This window comes from Panthera onca, chromosome D3 (assembly GCF_046562875.1).
Source record: "Panthera onca isolate mPanOnc1 chromosome D3, mPanOnc1 haplotype 2, whole genome shotgun sequence".
NCBI classification, from domain to species: Eukaryota; Metazoa; Chordata; class Mammalia; order Carnivora; family Felidae; genus Panthera; species Panthera onca.
The window spans coordinates 16,652,804-16,672,998 of record NC_138350.1 but is presented as its reverse complement, the minus strand read 5'-3'; the positions used below and the strand labels follow the sequence as shown (position 1 = coordinate 16,672,998).

At 52.2% G+C, this 20,195-nt stretch overlaps 1 protein-coding gene across 8 annotated transcripts in view; it reads left to right on the top strand.

The window, feature by feature from the left end:
• Window positions 1-20,195, top strand: part of SSH1 (slingshot protein phosphatase 1) — a 62,032-nt gene that overhangs the window by 23,998 nt on the left and 17,839 nt on the right. For 2 of the 8 annotated variants that reach the window (XM_078435689.2, XM_078435688.2), the window contains 6 exons: window positions 5,197-5,300; window positions 9,673-9,737; window positions 10,185-10,306; window positions 14,887-14,955; window positions 16,053-16,118; window positions 18,914-19,108. In XM_078435689.2, coding sequence (XP_078291815.1) covers window positions 5,216-5,300; window positions 9,673-9,737; window positions 10,185-10,306; window positions 14,887-14,955; window positions 16,053-16,118; window positions 18,914-19,108 — 602 coding nt within the window. In that variant the 5' untranslated portion in view covers window positions 5,197-5,215. Of the gene's footprint in view, window positions 1-5,196; window positions 5,301-9,672; window positions 9,787-10,184; window positions 10,307-14,886; window positions 14,956-14,992; window positions 15,553-16,052; window positions 16,119-18,913; window positions 19,109-20,195 lie in introns of those variants that run through there. The other 6 variants (XM_078435690.2, XM_078435692.2, XM_078435691.2 and 3 more) reach the window with 6 other exon arrangements.

Genomic DNA, 20,195 nt, shown 5'->3' with positions numbered 1-20,195 from the left:
GCAGAGGTGATATCAGGGTAATGGCTCTGATTCTCACTCAGAACTGGTGGGCAACCACGGGCACCACAGGACTTACGACTGTGGGCTTGGGGTCTAGTCCCAACTCGTAAAGATGTCATGCCCCTGGGCAGGCCGTAGTTTCCTCCACTGCAGCATAATTGTGTGTGTCCCATTTAATTCTCTCATGACGATTAATTTATCCTCTGGGAGCCAGGGGAAGCTTCCAGACAAGGCCTCCCCAGGAGTGTTCCAAAGCACCAGTTAGGGGCTCCCCTCTCCCCTCTTCGAACACCAGCAGGACCCCTGTCTTTGGACGCTTATCCCCTTCTGCCCTGCAGTGTGGCTATTCGTGTCCTTAATTTATTTCACGGGCCAAAAGAAGTGCTAAACACACAGAGCCCGCTGGCTCCTGCGGGCGGGTTTCGGGTTTCGGGGTCCCGTGCCAGGCCCTTGGGGACCTGGGCCTGCTTTACCTCTGCAGCCCTGCCCTGGGCACCGGGCCTGCGGTTCTCTGAGCAACGCCCGTGTGTGCACACGGGGTTCCCTCTACCTGGATGCTCCCCTCTCAGCCCTCTGTTTGCCTCCTCAGGCAGCAGTTAGCGTGACTGAAGAATTTTCAGAATGTAAGACGCCGTGACCACACGGACTGACTGTGGCGGCTGCCCACGGGTCACCGTTGGGTGAATGGGTGGCGATGTGACAGAAACAGGAGTCCCTCAGCCTGTCGATTTCAAGCAGAGGGGGGTCCTCACTGCTCTGGATTTGTTACTTGGCGGCCAGCTGTTTCCCCTCACAATTCCCAACACACACCCTGCGGCTTGTTCCTAAGGCCTACAAAAGCCGTAGGAGGAAAGTGATTACAGGAACTTCAGCTGTTTTGCGCTCTCTGAATGGCCCTCTTTCATCAGGATATGCAGGGACAAGGGCCTTTTTAAGCCCAAATATCAGGGGAAGACAAGAGTCCCACAAGAGCCATCTGCCCCCTGGGTGGGAACATCATCCGGACGAGAACTCCTTCCCTTCCCTTCCCTCTCTCCTTTCTCTGGAGGGAGTGCGAGGCAGGAGCTGGAGGCAGTCGAAGATGTGAACCAGGCTATCATGAACCTTTTTTATTTCACTGACTTCTGCGTCTCCCTTCAGCGGGCTCACACCCTCCGCTCTTCAGAGGCTTCCAGCCCAAATTAGTACGTATCACCACCTGATCTCTTCCTACCACGTATCAGTTTCGGGGTGACACTGGCTGTTCATGCTGTGAGGGCTGGGGTTTTTCGAGGAGCATTGTTTGAGGCTTTTGTCTGTCCTTAGTGCCTTGGAGAAAACTAATCCTGCGTGTCCTTAGTGCCTTGGAGAAAACTAATCCTGCATCGTCTCCTGAAACAGGCAGTTAACCAGTGTTTGAGAACATATTTATTTGTACTGTGGGAGATAAAAGCATCGGGGTGGGGGGTGGGCAGGGAGGGCCAGGGCTGAACTTGCTTTTAATCTCCCATCAGGATTTGTCTTAAAGTGATGGAGAACACTTCAGTTTTATTTGTCGCCGTCTGACCTCTCTGGAACTTCACTTATACTTTCTAGGACACTGGCATTTTGGGGGAGAGGATTGGTTTTTCTGTAGCTGTGATGGTGTTTTGTGGGTCTGCACTTACTCCGAGAACCCACTAAAGTAGGTGTGCCATCCCCCAAATGAAATTCTGTTCACTTTTTTTTTTTTGAGAGAGGGGGCGGGGGAGGGACAGAAAGAGGGGGACAGAGGATCGGAAGCGGACCCTGTGCCGACAGCAGCGAGCCAGATGTGGGGCTCAAACTCGCAAGCTGTGAGATCATGACCCGAGCTGAAGTCAGACACTCAACCGACTGAGCCACCCAGGCGCCCCTCCAAAATGAATTTTTTTTTCCTTGTTTTTTAAGTTTTTTTTATTATTATTATTTATTTTTGAGAAAGAGAGAGCAAGCGAGGGAGGGGCAGAGAGAGGGAGACAGAATCCCAAGCAGGCTCTGCACATTCAGTGCACAGCCCGATGTGGGGCTCGAACTCACGAACCGGGAAATCATGACCTGAGCTAGAACCCAGAGCCACCCAGGTCCCCCTCCAAAATGAGTTTCTTAAAGGACACCCCCAGTGCTGTGCCTTTAGGCTCACAAATCACTTCTGGGTATTAGAAGCCTGGCACAGAGAACCTGACATAGCCCTGGCAGTGGGAAATAGTGTTCTCATCAGCCACCCAGAGGGCACGTGAGGCTCAGGGCCTGGAGTGAGCTCAGAGCAAAAGACAGGAAACAGAGTCGCAGAGAATATCTGCATTTTGTTTCCATAAATCCTGTGACTGCCCATGCTCCACAGCCTCTCGGCCCCAGAAGTCATCTTCTGCGGTTACCCTCCTGCCGCCTCTGTCTACTGTCTCCCCAGTCGTCTCACAGGCCTGGGATAGATAATGTGCTTTGTGGACTTCCCCGCCGCTTTAAATCTTGCTCTTTACGGTAAATGCCTGCGCCTGATTGCCCTGAGGATGGAGGCAGTGTTCCAAGGGCCCCCATCCACACTGGCCCCTCCCTGACTTCATTCGGAGATGGGAGGCTGATTCTTTATCTGTCCCAGGTACACTGAAGAACCACCGGCCTTGTAAGCAATCACAATCACGGGATAAAACCAGCCTGTTCTTTTGCATTGTTCCCTTTTTTTTCCCCCAAAGGAAATGTAAGGGAATCCCAGGGGAATTTTTGCCCATGATTTCCAAGGCAAAGGTCACTGTTAATGGCTGGCTGTTTCCAGAGTGTTAAGGCTTATGGTCAGTATGGATATTTTTTTTCTTTTCCTTTTTTTTTTTTTTTTTAATTGATGAACAAAAAATGGTTGATGTTGCTTTGCTTTGTGAAGATTTTCCCTGGCTCCTTCCGTGAACCGATGGTTGTTTTGTAAGTTTCGTGGGCAGCCCTTTCAAGTTTTGATGAGAATAAGTAGTAAGTGATCTGTGTTGAAACAGATCTGTCTGAATAGTTCTGAAAATAAGGTTGGAAAATTTTCAAGGAGAGGGTGACAAGTTTTAGGAGTAGGGGAGTGTTGGGCCATTCCACAACCGGCCGAAGTAAGAGCTTGGGTTTGAAATTGGCCAGATAGGCACTGAAGAGCTTTTTGCCTCCCTTGGTGAGACTGAACTAAGGAAAGGATGCTCCTCGTTTCTTTCAGTATTTTTTTTTTTTAAGATTTTATTTTTAAATAATCTCTTTGCCTAGGGGTGCCTGGGTGGCTCGGTCTGTTAAGCGTCCGACTTCGGCTCAGGTCATGATCTCACGGTCTGTGAGTTTGAGCCCCGTGTCGGGCTCTGTGCTTACAGCTCAGAGCCTGGAGCCTGTTTCAGATTCTGTGTCTCCCTCTCTCTCTGCCCCTCCCCTGTTCACACGCTGTCTCCCTCTGTCTCAAAAATAAATAAGCGTTAAAAAAATTTTTTTTAATTAAAAAAAATAATAATAATCTCTTTGCCTAACCTGGGGTTTGAACTTACAACCCCGAGATCAAGAGTCCCGTGCTCTACCTACTGAGTCAGCCAGGCATCCCCTTCTTTCAGTGTTTATAATCCTGGGCTCCCCAGCTCTTGAAACTGGCAGCACAGATATACAGCTGATCGAGTGGAAAGGGTAGCTTGGCAACACTCTTGAGGACAGTAAGTGGAGAGAAGTTACTCGGATGTAAAGGAACGGTATTATGAAATCTGCAAAACCGGTTGTCAGTTACTCCACGGCCCCACTCAGCCTTATCACTTGGTATTTGAGCAGTCGCTATTTTTAGCGTGAGAATTCAACCAGCAAAAGTCACAGATTTTATTGTGGACTTCATATTATGGAAGATCACTGTCTTCCTGATTCCAGGAGCCGCTGAGTTCCATGTGGTGAGTTTTCTTAGTACCTAGTATATTAGACCTAGTCGAATTTTTTATTCCAGGGTTTAGAACATTTAACTACTTCCATGAGACATCTGGGGTGAAGGTGATCTTGTTGTTTTTTTTCCTGTTTAGGAAAACGTTCCTAGATTTCTGTCAGGAATCGATCAGCTTTCTGTTAAGACACACACACACACACACACACACACACACACACACACACAGTGCTGCTTTTTCTTAGAGTTTCCTTTTAAGTCATTTATATGTTAATTGTTGCTCAAGAGAGAATTAATGATTTTTACAGTTCCCTAAACTGAAATGTGATCTTTCACAAAATTAATAGAAATAAAGTGCTTTTCCATTGTAATGTGTGGTACGTGTCTTCTATTACTCTGAAAATCAAATAAAAAATAATCATTCAAAAACATTAATATTTGCTCAGTACAGAAAATTCAGAGGATACTAAGAAATAAAAAGAAGGTAATCGTAGGTGATCCACCCTCCACCCCCCTCCCCACAAAAAAAACAGTTAATAATTTTGGTGTATTTTATGGGTAATTTTTAGCATTAATGGTATTTTTTAACAATTGGTAGTAACTAGTAGTTCATACAGTCTAAAGGTTTTTTTCTGATAGCCGCCAAATCGCAAAGATGAAATTTTAAAAATTCAAATTGTAACTTTTTGAGTTGTATGTTGAATGTAAGTGTTAGTGCTGGTTAAAATAGCAAAGACCAAGGATTCACTGCTGAGAGATTCATGGTGTGAATTGGAGGTTTTCTACAGCAGTAGGGACACAGTCACCCTGACTAAGTTAAATCACAGGTCACTAGGCACCCACTTGCAAACAAATGGTGAAAGTATAATTTCCTCTTCTTTATATTCAGTCAAGGGAGGGCACCAAGACCAGTGAAGTTGCCTTAAGTCAGGGAGTCACAAACAAAGATTGCACAGCAAGACCGGGAAAAATTCACAGAGGGAACCGCCCCCTCTCAATCAGAGTTGGTCTCTGTTTTTAGAAGATTTTGTGTTACGGGGAGCTGGTTCGCCGTATCCTGCAGGAAGGGGGCGCTCCGCCGTGCAAGAGCCCAAAGAACCTTGGGCCTTTTAGCAGAAGCATGATTTCATCACATAGACTCTCAGCAGCAGGCTTGTAGCCAAGGTTGGAAAGAGCGCCGTGTGAAATGGTCATAAAAGTGGTTTCGTCCCCTGTGCATCGTACACGCCGTTCGTCCACACGACAGCTTTTCCTCCGCTGCATGTCTTTGCCCATTTTCCTCTCTGAACTCTAGCCTGACTGTGCTCTGCTTTTATTCTTCCCAGCTTAAGTGAGAGCTTTTTCATGGTGAAAGGAGCGGCCCTCTTCTTACAACAGGGAAACAGCCCTCAAAGCCAGCGAAGTCTTCAGCATCCCCACAAGCATGCAGGTAAATTGAGGTTCTTACATTGGAACTTACTTTCTGTGCAATGGAGGAACCTTCCATCACGGTGGTGAGCCCTTGGCTGGCTTTCAAGGCCAGAGAAATAGCGGAACGCAGGCTTATGACGCCTGCTGCATGGGAGAAGCTCTTTTCTTGAGCGGGCAGGCCAGGCATGTTTTCCAGGTGGCTCTGGGAGCCAGTGACCCTTTGACCGTGCATTTCTACGGAAGCAGTAAGGCAGTCGTCAGCGTTCCATCTGGATGCAAAGATTTCCCACTCCCAGTTTATCAGTTAACTGCAGATTTCAAGTTGCAGTAGGACTTTTTAACAAGGGCACCAGTGCGTGTGATAGCCAGATGTTGTCCCCTTGGAAATAACCGCCTTGGGATGCTGTGTACCTACTTGAAGGACTCTGGTCATTTCCCCGAGCATTTGGAAAGCTTTCATTTGGAGGATTTCTTTATGAGTCTTTGGAAGGCACTGGGGGGTGAGAAGACTTTATTACTGAACAGTGGATTTGGTTTTTGAAAGTAGACAGGAAGTGATAAAGTGGGGATCAAACCCAGTATTCATTTAGGTGCAACCGCATACGAAAAAGAAACGCTTATATGGCAATAAGACCGGTTTTCTTAGGTGACTTAACTCTGAAACCGAAGGCGGTTTAAAAGAGGAATCAGAAACCTCCGCATACAAGTGAATCTTTGTGACGGGTCCACGGCCTCTTTGGGCGCTTCTCGGACGGGCAGCGCACGCCTCAATGCCATCTGCAAAGGCCTCGAAAGCAGCCAGCAGCTGCAGCCAGTTTTCTTGTCTCTGTGATCCTTTTGTCTCCGACCTCGAGTCCTCCAGCCTCATTTTGGATCCAAGCGCTTCAGTTCGAATTTCGTGTCTTACGGTTGACAGAAACAGCAAGGCCCAGTCAGTACTTTCCCCGAACGGATATGCGGAATCAAGATTTGAGTCTGTTTCAAGCTCAGAAAATAGTCGTCCTGCACAAGGAGGCAGTATGGTTTGGGGCAAGAATACGTGTCTTGGAGCCAGATAGACCTGGCTTCTGATCCCAGTTGTACAACTTACTGAGCAGTCACGGTCGACTCCTGACCCTCAGTTGCCTGATCTTTACAACGGGCCTCAAATACCGGTAACTCACACAGGATGGAATGTGAAATGTATGCGTGTAACATACTTCCCTCCCTGTGGGTGCTCTGTGTCTGGTAGCTGTGATTGTCACGACCGCGGTAGCAAGGACAGTCACCCTGCAAACAGAACCCTCTTTCTTGAACCTGCTCACGGTTCTGCCCTGTCGGGAATTTAACCGTTGTTCGTGTCTTAACACCTACAACAGAGCGAATGCTCCCGCTTTGTTCACTCTTCATATAAAATGTCTCCATCCTCTGATTCAAACAGTGTTTCCGTACTGTGTGCAAGCTTGGGGAAGGAGGTGCAAAGCCACATAAAAACCCCAAGTCCGGCTGGTTCCTGCATCTCTGGAGCGTACAGGAGAGTAGAAAGAAAGCCACAGGCTTGGTGGCTCTTCGCCCCCGAGGTCTGGAATGACCGATGTGCTCAGGAAGGCAGAGGGACCATGACTGTCTCAGTAAACGACCCTGGGGCAGGCACAGACTGGACTTGACGTTGATTCCTGTTTTTCTAGAATTACTGTCAAGTGCCCTGGAAGACCCACAATCCCATCAGCAATCACGCAGAGCGGAGTACAAATGATGGTTCATTTTGCCCGTGCAAAGGTCATTCCGGTCGTGTCAGCCGGTCCCCAGTCTGAGGCACTTGCGAGGGGCCTATACTTGAGGCTTATGTTCTCTGATCTTTTTGCAAGTGCTGAGTGAACACTTCAGCGTATAGAGACAGTGTGTGGAAGGCAGACCACGGCTGGGAGTTCTGTCGGTCAGCAAGTCCACATCTCCACAGGCAGGTCCCGCTGAAAGGAGCCTATCTATGTGGAAAATGCCCCTTTCATTTAGGCACACGTCAGACAAAGGGGCTTGTTTTTGCTTTCCTCTGTGTGCTGTGACTCAGAGCGGGTGGTGCTGGGGTGCAGGCGAGCCCAGAACCAGCTGAGGTGGTTGCGTGCCGTTGGGGCGCGGGGGCCACGCCAGGCAGGGGTGCTGTTGTAGAGGGAGGGGGATGAGGAGCACGTTGTCCTCTTGTAATGTGACCTGTCACCTGCCAGTCAACCCTTAGGAAAGCAGTGCCTGTGTGGGGTGTTTGACACAGTGCAGTCCTGTAACAGGGAGAGCAGACGAAGGGGGCAAGCTTCTAACGACCTGAGTCCTCCCTGAGGAAGGAAGTACGATTCGGACATCATATGTTTCAACCTGCCCTACAATGTGAAAGATGCTTCTGCCAAAGAAACGGATCCAGTGGGGGCGCCTGGGTGGCTCAGTTTGTTGAGCGTCCGGCTTCGGCTCAGGTCACGATCTCACCGTTTGTGAGTTCGAGCCCCGCGTCGGGCTCTGTGCTGACAGCTCAGAGCCTGGAGCCTGTTTCAGATTCTGTGTCTCCCTCTCTCTCTGCTCCTCCCCTGCTCATGCTCTGTCTCTCTCAAAAATAAAATAAAACGTTAAAAAAAAAATTAAAAAAAAAAAAAAAAAAAGAAACAAATCCAGTGTATTGATCCTTCTCGGATTCTGGTTGTGCCCTACAGGTTAATTTCTTTTTAAAGGTAACTCTGTTTCTCAGGATGTTGCACAAATCAGAATTAATACAGATCTGTGAGTTACTCGTCCTTTCTGGTAGATCAGCATCTTTGCAGATGAGCCTTTCCTTCAGAAAGAAACATTAACAGAAAGGTACCAGCTGGGGAGAGAGCTGTGTCAGCGTCCCACTTACTACTCACTGATTATGAACCTCAGTTAGGGGCCCTGGGCCTGGAACACACGGCTTGTTTTCAGCTGTGTTGATCCTCTGTGTCTGTGGAGACTCTGCGGAGACTCCCCGGCTCTGAGGGTCTTCGCTGCCTCCGCTCCAGCCCGGAGGCACCACCTGGGCCCTGGGCTGCTCGGAGAAGCTGGAAACTCTGGATCACTGCCTTTATAAAGTAATAACGCTTTATTGGATTCAGTTGTAGAGTGAGTGATGCGTATACAAACTGCTGCGAAAACGGGTGCCAGCCTCAGGCCACAGGCAGCCGCTAGTAGCCTCCATAACCTTTAATAATGATCGCTGAAATCGCCTGGGTGATCATCACTGAGCCAGGGGGCGAAAACAACATTGAGTGTAATGATCAGAAGGAGGCCCAAGACCAGAGCCCAGATGTGCAAGCACTTGGCAGTGGAGACGAAGGCCTGGGCCCCCCACTCACTCACCTGCCATCCTCTGGTCCCCAGACTTCAGGGAGTAGGAGAATGACACAAAAGCCAGACGGCACAGGGACCAGACGGTGTGGTCGGGCACGGAGGTCTTGCTGTGGATGTTGATCATTGTGGTCGTCACGGGGGCGTAGCTCTGGGGCGCCCCGCGGGCAACCACCTCGTGCTCCTCCTTGAGCATCTCATAGGTTGGGGGGATGCCAGTGTGGGCACCAGGGAAGAAGGGCTGGGAACAGCTGTCAAGGACAGAACTTTTAGCAAGAGAAGAGACAGTGACGGTGCTCGTTGTCAATTCACGTTGTCTTTCTGGACACCCCACAAGTACCTGCTGTCTGTAGTCACCTGACTTGCTTCCTCTCCAGGTTGTAGAAGCAGTCTCTGTCTTATGGAAAACGCAGGAGAGTATTAAACAGGAAAAATGACCTCCAGACCTTTCTCTTTCACACCAACTCTTAGCAAATCCCCTGCCCCAGCCCTGTCTGTAGTTCCTGCTCCCTCATCCTGCACAGGAGCGTTTGTTTGAACTTGCTGACATCTTTCTTTCTTTCTCTTTCTCTCTTTATTTCAAGAGTAGGGGAGGGGCAGAGAGAAAGGGAGAGAGAATCCCAAGCAGACTCTGCACGGTCGGTGCTGAGCCCAAGTCGGGGCTCAAACCCACGAACCCTGAGATCATAACCTGAGCCAAAGTCAGACGCTTAACCGACTGAGCCACCCAGTCGCCCCTGAACTTGATAACATTTCCCCTCTAGGCTTGTCGGTATCTTTTTACATCTTGTATTTAAAAAGCCCGTATTGCAAGCATTTTAGAATATAAAAGCAACTTCTAAAAACATGGCAGTCGGCTGGATCTCCCCACCCTCATCGAGCAACATTCGGGAATGGAGTAAGAGAAATTGAGCCTCTTAGTCTTTGGGACGGTTCCGTGTGGTGTAGGTGGAGGGATTTTGACTTCTCCGTCTTCTCCCAGGCCCTTAACATCATCAGCGTCTTGCAGGTTTCTGCCTAGAAGGTGGGCGGGCGGCCTTTTACAACTTTCTTTGTTGGGCCAACAGGTGACCTGCCCCAACATCTGCAAATAATGATCAACCTCCTGCGTTGTGAAGATCGGATCAAGCTGGTAAGAAGAGACGAGAGTGGCAAGTTTTAATTTTTAATCGTACGATTTGGTAGGGAATTACTCACGAGCAGTGGGAGGCGGGGCATTTCTGTGTTGCAGCAAATTCTTCCCCCCATATTTCGCAAAAGCCCAAGCCAGGTTTGCTCACCATCACCCACACCGTCCAGCGAAAGGTTGTACCTTCGGGGTCAGTCTGTGCTGGGTTGAGATTTTCAGCCTCTGGACTTTATCTGTTCACCCATTTGAGCGACTTTGAGGGATTTCCTCCGAGCCAAGCACTGTCCCTCGTGCATGGGTATGAACAAGACGTGAGGATTAAGAATCTCATCTCGATTCCTGAACTCACAGGGGGAAAGGTAGAACACAAAAGTCCTTGGTGTTGATTTGGTGACGGAAGGGGCCACCATCCGGAAAGGCAGGCCAGTGAGAGCGTCTTTGCCCGTCTAGGCCGTGCGCTTGGAGAGCGCCTGGGCGGAGCGGGTCCGGTACATGGTGGTGGTAGACAGCAGCGGGCGCCAGGACACGGAGGAGAGCATCTTGCTGGGAGTCGACTTTTCCAGTAAGGAGAGGTGAGTCTGGTGGGTGCTGCTTCCCTCCTGCGGTGGGGGGACAAGGGCTGCTGCCGGAGAAAGGCGTCCGTGGTCCTGTATCCATGGAGATGATGGTGGGGTGTGTGATGGGCAGTGGGCGGTGGGGGTGACCAGGCACGTGGAACCGTAGACCACACCATTCAGCTCTTGTGTGCCGGGCACTGTGCTAGATCCAGCCTCCGCTCTCAGCTCTGGGTCTAAGGAACATTACACTGGGCTTAGAGGTTTACCACCGGCTACTATCCGGGTACTGTAGGAGAGAGCACCTTAGCCAGGAAGGCTTTCTGAAGGAGGTGGCAGCTGTGGTGAACACCCAGGGACAAGCAGGAGCCAGCCCAGTGAGGCAGGGAGGGTGCCCTCCAGAGGGTCCCATGTTGAAGTGCGGGAGTGAAAGGCGGCATATCGAGCACCTCACCCTGTATCACTATCCCGAGAGGAATCCCAAGTCCTTGTTGACGGGTCCTTGGTCAGAAGCTTGTAGAGAGGTTTGGAGTCTCCCAATACCCGGAGGCCAGGTTAGTCGTATCATCAGAGACCCTGTTATGCGTGTGCGATGAGTGTCAACGGCTCTTCTCGCATCTAGGATAAATGAGTATGTGTGAGATCGTTGTAGAACCTGGGTTTGTGAGAACTGGACTAAGACGGGTTCCCGCTATTCATTTTCAATCTTCTCACCCACCAAGGAAAGTGCGTGCGTTCTCCTGTGTATGAGGCAGTGGGCCAGATGCGTGAAGAAACAGCCGTACACAGTTCCCCACCCCAGCGAGTCGAGAAGTTTAGCGAGGAAGGAGCCATAACCAGAAAGCAGGGTGGTGGGCTCAGTGACAGAGCGATGCTTCGGGTGGGGGGGGGGCTTTGGAAACACAGGAGAGGGGTGGGGTCGGAGGGGGCAAGCCAGAGGCCTTCCGCGGCCTCCGATGGCGAACCAGGTCTTCAAGGGCAAGCGGGCAGCAGGGCCGGTTCAGGGGTCAGGGCGAAGCAGGGGCGCGTTTGAAGCGCGTTGAAGGCAGATTCGATGGGAGGAAGGGAAAAGCCACAGAAGCAGTGAACGGTGTGGCAGCTGTGCGGTCACATCTTGTTCCCTGAGAGAGCTGCCGTTAGAGTGACCAGGACCCTGTCGCTTGTTAACAAGTACACGAATGGAGACAGAGGGCGTTTTCTTCTATGACCTTCTTCCCGGTACGTGATAGCACTAGGAGAAAGTTCTGTGTGGCACACTTTGGGAGAGAAGTGTGAGCTGGCGTCTGTGGCCTTGGGCTGGTTGGGAAGTCTGGATCTGGAAGCAGGTGTAGCCTGATGGGTCTTAGGAGCTGAGCTGGGAGGAGCCCCCTTGAAGACCAGACGGCCCGGTACTTCTGAGCCCCAGACAGGTGCTCTCGGAAGCAGGCTGCGCTCTGTGTTGTGGGCCATTGTTGGCAAGGTGGTGAAGCAAAGAGACGTTTCGTGTCCAATGGTATTGTGGTTATTATTATTTGAGAGAGAGAGAGAGAGAGATGGGGAGAGAGGCAGAGAGAGAGGGAGACACAGCATCCAAAGCAGGCTCCAGGCTCTGAGCTGTCAGTGCAGAGCCCGACATGGGGCTCGAACTCACAACCTGTGAGATCGTGACCTGAGCCGAAGTCGGGCACTTAACCGACTGAGCCCCCCAGGCGCCCCGGTGTTGCAGTTACATTTACTCCTCCAGCGATGATAATGCCCGCCTTTCCGAGTTCCTTCCGGGGCTTCCCTCACCATGTGTCATCCATTCCAGTAACGCTCTCCGGCCCTGAGCCGGAACCTGCCTCCCTGTGGAATGTGCCCCTCATCCCTGCCCAGACCTCTGGAGTTGCCAGGTCTGCCCCTCCTGCCAGCCAGCTCTGTTGCTTCCGTGGGGGAGCACAGTGCAGTTGCCACAACACGTCCTCAGCGTCTCCTCGAACCGTTAAACTGCCCCGTGGGGTAGGTCGCCCCGATTCATGTTTTACAAGTGAGGAATCCAGCTCATGAGGTTGGCGTGGTTACCCCAAGGCCATCCTCCTGGCGGGAGCAGGGCCTCAGAATTGGGACTTTTGCTGCAGACCTGCAGTGTAGACCCCACACTTCGATAGGCCGCAGCCCTCCTCCACACCCTGTTGTTGGTGAGTCGTTCATAGACTCAACCGCATCTGTATTTGTTAGCACTTGGCGTGTGCACAGCGCCCTGCCGGGTGCCGGAGCCACATCAGTGAGAGAGCCCCGGCCTCTGCTCTCCGACCACGCAGCCTGGAGGCCGTGACCGTAGCATTGGACACGTACGCACGCCCTTCCACGTCATCCTTGGCGGCTGGAGTAGACAGGCCTGCCCGAGGCCGGTGCGGGGGCCTCGCGGCCGGGGAGGTGGGTCGGGTGGCTGCAGAGGGTGAGCAGGCGGTCAGAGGGGGACGGGCACTGAGTGGGCCTTCCTGTGGTCGGGCCTGAGCAGCCGCCCCGCGCACGCCCAGGTGTGTGGAGGCGGGGCCTGGAAACTGGGCGTTTTTCTGCAGCTTCCACGCTGACAGAGCACCAGGCACTTTTACTCGATCCTGGCTTGAAAGCAAAGCCCTGGTCCTTACCGGAGCTTTTGGCCCTGCCGAAAGCATGATACGCCTGTTTTTTTTTTTAAATCCCTGACTTGAGATTATGCTTCCTTATTGTTTTAAAAAAACAAAAAAAGAGCGAGAGATGGGTGTTGCCCACAAGGGGCACCTACAGGGGGTTCCCGGGGGGTTGGTGCGGGTGCAGTGTTAGAGGGGAGAACACGTGGTAGTGACCGGCCCTGCCAGCTCCCGAGTGCTCTTTCAGAGCCATCCATGTGCCCCCTCGGGAGAGCGGAGCGGCCACCCGCAGGTTCCGTCATGCACGATGTTTTGTCTGGGACCCGGGGCACTTGGAGTGCCGTGGGGGCGCCCGGCCATGCTGCCCTTGTTGGTCTCACGCAGTTCGTGAAGGACTTCCACGGTTCCCTTGAGTTCCTCCCGCACTGGCCCAGCTGGCTCCTCTGTTCCTGCTATGCCGGGCCCCGGGGACTTGACACCGCCTTCTCGGGCAGCTGCCCCCGCCCACTCTATCCTTCAAGGTCATTCTTCCTCTAAGACCCCACTTCCCGTGTATGCAAGTGCACAGGCCCTCCTTTGCTATAGAAATTTGACTGTCCGTCCCTGTAAGACTGGGAACTCACAGAATAGCAGATCGGGGCATGTTAAGGAATTTGCAGAGTTTTTACGGTCGTGTCACGGTCCCTGCTCGTGCTCTTGACTGTAGGGCAAGAGCCTGAGTGCAAGTGCTCCATGGACCTGGCCCCGCACACACAGCACTCACTAGGCTCTTCCCCGTCTCTGTGATTTGGAGAGGCCAGCTTAGATGCTGCCCTTGCTTCGACTCCAGGCCTGGCCACGTGCTCCCAGGGCCCCCTCTACCCTGGGCTTTCCGCATATCGGTTTGGGACTGTGAGGGGCCAGTCTGCACCAATACAGCCAAGTAGCTCCTGGGCTATCCGGGACTGGGCGTAAATTGTATTTTGCAGCTCTACAAAGGAAATATAATTAGCCGATCAAGTACGGGTAGGAGTGCAGGGCTGGGGCCTGAGAATTTGCCTAACACAAAAGGCTTAGTCTAATTTGACACGAAGGGCTGGAAACTGCCTTCCCCGAAGACAGAGAAGTAAAGGGTGGAAAAGGGGCCCACACGGTCCCCAGTGCTCCAGGGAAGAGGGGTCTCAGGGAGCTCAGAGCTCCCCGTCTGCAGTCACATGAGCATCATGTCACTCCCAGGCGGTGACTAAGTGGAGGCAGAGGCGAGCATTCTAGATCCCTGGAGGTCGTCGGAGTTGGCCTTGGCAGCAACGGCGGTCTGTCACGAGCAGACTCTTTTGTAAACGCCTGAAGAATTTTCATAATAATCCAAGGGGACTCTCTGATAAAGCCCTTTCTTTCCCTCTGTGTTTTTCAGTGGCGCCTGTCTCCAAAGTCATTAAGTGTCATTTCACTGGTAGGGTGAGCAAAACAAAAGCAGATTAAGCTAGGTTTTAAAGCGCAGCTGTACAAAGGTACAGAAACAGAGGCCCGGAAATGAGCTCCAGTAATGGTGTTGGCACCCTCCCCACCCCCGCCACCCTCGGACAGGAGGCCCGGCTGGCTGCCACCACTCGCCTGCGTCCCCTGGAGTGCGTGTGGCCTTGTGCCAGGAGTGTGCCAGCCACTGGCGGCCTCACCCCTGCGGCAGCATGGGCGTGAGGTCAACTGCTTGCTCTCTGTCTCCCTGAGAGCCACAGCTGAGGCCTGGTGTTTGGTCAGAGTCCCCTGTGACCATCTCCAAGTAGAGGTCACTGGTGACCCCCTCTGGTGAGGGCCCGTCCCAGGCCCCGTCTTCTAGAATCCAGTGGCAAGCGGTCCGTACGCGGACGGCCCGAGAGCTTCTCCCAGATACACATACGGTAGCCAGACCCAGGTCAGGTGGTGGTTTCCCCCTGCCAGCTGGCCAGGCGGGGTGAAGACAGAGAGGGAAGACCATGCTTGGGCAGGTGGATCCTAACTCCAAGGCATCTGCTCTTTCCTCTCGAGTAGTAAAAGCTGTACCATCGGGATGGTTCTCCGGCTGTGGAGCGACACGAAAATCCACCTCGACGGAGATGGGTAAGGAGATCTCTTTAATTCTTCCACTGTGGACTTTGAAACACCAAGCTACTTTGGGCGTTGTTGGGTGATCATCCACAGGGTCACATGTGTGATGTGCTCATTACATCGGGAGAAACAGCATGCCCCTTAGTGAACCACACAAGGAAGGGGACGTTTTGGCGTTGCATAAGGGCATTTGGGTCACAAAGTAGCAACGGAAGGGTATTTACAGGAGGTCCGCTGCGTGTGAAGTTCAAGAGCAGCAGGCAGCTGATATTCATACGTTTACCTTGATGTGTTAGATGAATACTCAGTACGTGCCCTCCAGGTGGAGCTGGTCTCTGTACGTTTGTAGTTGGAAAGGACACAGCAGGAACCTGTGGTCTGTGGGGGTGCCGGGAAAGACAGACAGACAGCTGGCAGGCGGAGCAGCATTTCAGGTGCCTCTCTGGGGGGCTGCAGAGGAGGAACCCTTCCATTTGGCCTGGGCAGGTAAACAAGAGACGAAGAGCCATCCGGGTCCCACATACATTTGCTTCCAAGGGAAATACGCGGGTTCTGCCGTGAGTGGAAAGGAGCGGAGTAGAAGTTTATCCCTCCACTGAGATTCCAATGGTAAAAGTTACCTTGCCTCATAGTTAGCATTCGGGGAGAAAAAGTAAAATGTGACTTTTTGGGGGGGGCGGGGCAAAAGGTAGGATTATGGTTCTACTTTTTTTCCTTCTTAACATTTTGCCTTCCGTGAAGATATTTCCCATGCAATTGCAAAAGTAACGGACGGCACATGTGGGGCGGGAAGTAGCCGCGGTGGGCTGCTGGGATGGTGGCAGGAACGTGAACGAGGTGGCGTCAGATGGCATCGTTGCCCTTGCCAGGGTTTGTGTTTTTGACAGACCTCACGTAGCTGGGTTGGAAGCAAACGTTCGTCTTGTTTTTCTTTTTCTTCTTCTTTGTTCCTACTGTTGCCCTCATTGGATGCAGTGGGCTGGTAGTCCCTTATCAGGAAGCACAAGACGCACTTGTCCTCAGGGTGTCCGTATGAGCTGCCGTCTCGCTGTGGGTGCAGGGTCCAGTATCTCACCACGGTTCCGTTCTTTTCTGTTTGTCTTTCTCAGTGGGTTCAGCGTCAGCACAGCGGGACGGATGCACGTCTTCAAGCCCGTGTCTGTCCAGGCCATGTGGTAAGTGTGGTTTTAGAGAATTACATCGCCTTTGAAATTTTTTTTCTTTTTTTTTAGCTGCCAGCATGAATCGAAAGACCCCCTTCGATTTTAAGGCTCATTTAGGTGTGTGCGTGCGTGTGTGTGTGTGTGGCACAAAATGTGCATAACATAAAATGCACCATTTTAAGCATGCAATTCAATGTACATCCATGATGTGCAAACATAACCATCCATTTCTGGAGCTTTTCCTTCATCCCAAACAGAAAGTCTGTGCCCATTAAACACTCATGCCCTCTCTCCCCAGGCCCTAGTACCCTCTATTCTATGTCCTGTCTCTATGACTCTGCCTATCCCAGGTCCCTCCTACAAGTGGAATCATACACTCTTTGTCCTTTTGTCTCTGGTTTATTTCACTTAAAATGTTGACAAGGTTCGTCCATACTGTAGAAAAAAAAAAAAATTTTTTTTTAAGGTCATTTATTTTAAGAGAGCAGGCACACGAGCAGGGAGGGCCAGAGAGAGAGGGAATCCTGAGCGGGCTCTGCGATGTCACCTCAGATCCCAACATCGGGGCTCGAACCCACGAACAGTGAGATGATGGCCTGAGCTGAAATCAAGAGTCAGATGCTCAACCAACTGAGCCACCCAGGTGCCCCCGTGTCCGAATCCTTTTTAAGGCTGAATATTATTTCCGTCTGTGGTTAGACACAATTTTTCTGTTTATCCTTTCATCTATTGATGGGCATTTGGGTTATTTCCACCTTTTGGCTACTGGCGAAGTATCTGTTTGAGTCCCTGCTTTCATTTCTTTTGAGTATGTGCCTAGAAGTGGGATTTCTAGATCACGTTAATGCTGTGTTTAACTTTTTAAGGAACCAAAACCGTTTTCCACAGCGACTGCACCATTTTGCATCCCCCCTGAGCCGTGCACGAGGGTCCCAGTTCCTCCACGTCCTCTCCAGTGCCCTGTTATTTTATTTTATTTTTTCATGATGGCCCGCTCAAGGGGTGTGAAGTGGTATCTCATTATGGCTCTGATTTATATTTGCCTAATTAATTACTACTGAGCATCTTTTCGTAGGCTTATTGGCCATTTGGGCATTCTTTGGAAAAATGTCTATTCAGGCCCTTTAGCCGGTTAGGAATGGGGTTGTCTTTTTGCCGTTCTGGCTGTCCAAATGTCATTCCAGCACAGATTAGCTTGTCCTTCGGGCCTGGCACACACTCGGTTTGTGCCATCCAGGGAACGGCACTCTGCCAGGCAGCGGGCATCTGGGAGGGCATACAACAGAACATAATTCCTGTCCTCGTGGGGTTTAAAGTCTATTGAGGGAGGTGGCCGTAGCACAGACAGAGTCCCGTGTTGTGCCAGGGAGTGCTGGGAGCGTTTTCTCACAGGGGCCTCTTCTGCCCTGGGACGCAGGGTGCAGGGCCTCGCGCATGCTCAGCCTGGAGCATGACGTAGCCGTGGGTAAAGTCTGCACCGGGTGAAACGGGTCGTGTCCAGCGCTTCTCCCAGCCCAGCACAGGCATCTGAGAGCCTTCCTCATGGGCGGGGGGGGGGGGGGGGGGGGGGCGGTTGTTGCACAAACCACTTGTGCAGCAGACTCAACAAACACACAGTGCCTGTCTCCAGTAATCTGGAAAAGACTCAGGAGAAAGCCGGTGGGGCCTGAGGAGAAGGGTTCTGCCCCAGTGTTTCAGGGTCATTACTTTTTTCCTCTGGGCCAGCAAGAGTTACCCAGAATTCTCCCATGGGCCACAAATCGATATGGTGCTTCGTTTTTACCTCGTCCCTTACTCTACGCCACCCCCGATTCAGGATCATTCTGGGGAAAATCACAAAATCCTAATTTTCTCCACGTCCTGGATATTCCTGGTGCCCCTGGATCGTTTCTTGTCTCTTTCTCTACAGGCAAGTACAAAATAGGCCCCCATGTTTTTCCAGAACTTAAGGAACAAAACTAAATGTAACAAATGTGCGGCTCCAGCCAGTCTCCTCAGGCAGCCTGGAGACGGCACGGGCGTGTCTGGGAAGCGTGCCCCAGACGGCGGTGGCTTCTGTGCCGTCTCCGAGGACTCTCGCTCCCCTCCGGGGCTTCCCGCTTCCACTCTTCGTCAATGCCCAACTCACCCCATCCACTGAGAAAGTTTCAGCCTCGATTTTCGTAAAAAGAGTTTTAGAAAAGGGACCAAGCTGACCGTTATTGTGTACGTTTTCCGTGTTGTTCCTTCCATCCCACTCCTTCCCGAACCCCATCTTCATTTCGTTCCTGTATTAACCTGAGTTTCCAGAACCTCATTCCCCCGAGAGACCTAAGCCTTGAAGCGATTATAACACTGATGGGAAAGGGTTCCACAGTACGTCGTTCGGAACGCGGTAAAAGGTCTCCGCTGTTAGCTAAAGACTCCTTCCTGCTCGGAGCCTCCTAGGCTTCGAGGTGGCTCCTAAATTCACGGTATCCCCACAGCCTCAGAAATAAATCTTCATTCTTGGGAGTTAATGGAGTGTGAAGGGCTCCGTGAGCCAGCCTGGGCGGGCGATAACAACATCTGTACTGTTGCCCTGCTGGGCACGATAAAGGATGTCCCATCCACTCTTGGGTTCAAAGCTTGTGTCACGGAGACTGGGCGTGTTAATCTGGAGGTTTCGGGCTGCCTTGTGTCCCCCCGGGAACCCGGTACACGGCAGGGTTGACTCCAGTAGGAAGTCTTTTAGGGATCGGCCCCTATCTCGGCCCCCCAGTCAAGGGGAAGGCCCAGCACTCCTGTGCCTCCCCGGGGCCTGACCCTGTCCCCCCTCCTCACCCCAGGTCTGCCCTGCAGGTCCTTCACAAGGCCTGCGAAGTGGCACGGAGACACAACTACTTCCCCGGCGGCGTGGCTCTCATCTGGGCCACCTACTATGAGAGCTGCATCAGCTCCGATCAGAGCTGCATCAACGAGTGGAACGCCATGCAGGACCTGGAGTCCACGCGGCCCGACTCCCCGGCCCTGTTTGTGGACAAGTAAGTGCGGCGCTGCCTTGCCCACGCCGGCCGACCCGGAGTCTGCACGAGGTGACACCTGCCCTGCAGTCCGGCGACCGAGGGCCACCTCTCCCAGGACCAGCGTTCCGAGCGGGGGTCCCTAACCTGCTGCCCGTGGGTGGTCTTTGGCTCCGTGATGGTGTGACCACCCTCCCCCCCCTCCCCATTCAAATCAGAGATGGGTTCCAGCGTGAATGCATTTCTGGGGCACAGCTCCCTAACTCCTGTCAGCTTCTCAGAGGAACTTGCGGCCCACGTGCGTCACTGGCTCTTGGGCGGTGCCCTGGGGTCTGGCCTTTCCTCTTCAGGTGGCTCAAGACTCAATTTCCAAAGCCTTTCCCTGTGCTCCTAGGAGTATTATAGATCCATTGCCCTGGGATCCTAAAATACAACTGCATCATCACTGGCCAAGTGCAGTCTGCCTTAGAGGCCACGATCGAGTGGCCTATGTCACGTGGCCTCCAACAGAGCTCAGGTGGCCTGAGGCCACATACACTAAATGAGAAGTCTGGGTCCAGAAGGAAGTGGCCCTTCTGTCTTGGTTAGGACTGTCCTCCCCCTGAGTTGTATGTCCCTCTGGGACTGCATTAAGAGGGCCATGGACAGAGAGGTCAGCCTGAGTGAGGAGAGGACCGGAAGCCACATTCCATGAGGCCTCAGATTATGAGAGGTTTGGGGAGAACGTTAGTTGCCTTTGAATACATAAAGGGGCGTCCTGTGGAAGAATTATCCTGGTCTGTGTAGAACCGGGGCTGATGGGTAGAAGTTACCGGGAAATGTGTAGACTCTCCACGTTAGAAGGCCATCACGGGAGCTGGACACAAGGGGAACTCTGGACTGTCTCTGGACACAGTGCTGTCGTCACGCCCAGATACATTCAAGCAGAGACAAAAGGGTCTGGTTGTTGGGGAGCGGGGTGGCGGGAGAGGGGGGCAGGACGCTACACTGGGGCTTCCAGCATCTGGCCTTGAGAGTGATTCTCTGCAGCCCTGAGCGAGGATCTGCTTTCCAGCCGTCGTTTGTGCCCTCCATCTGCTCACCGCTCTGTGGACTCCCACGGGAGTTG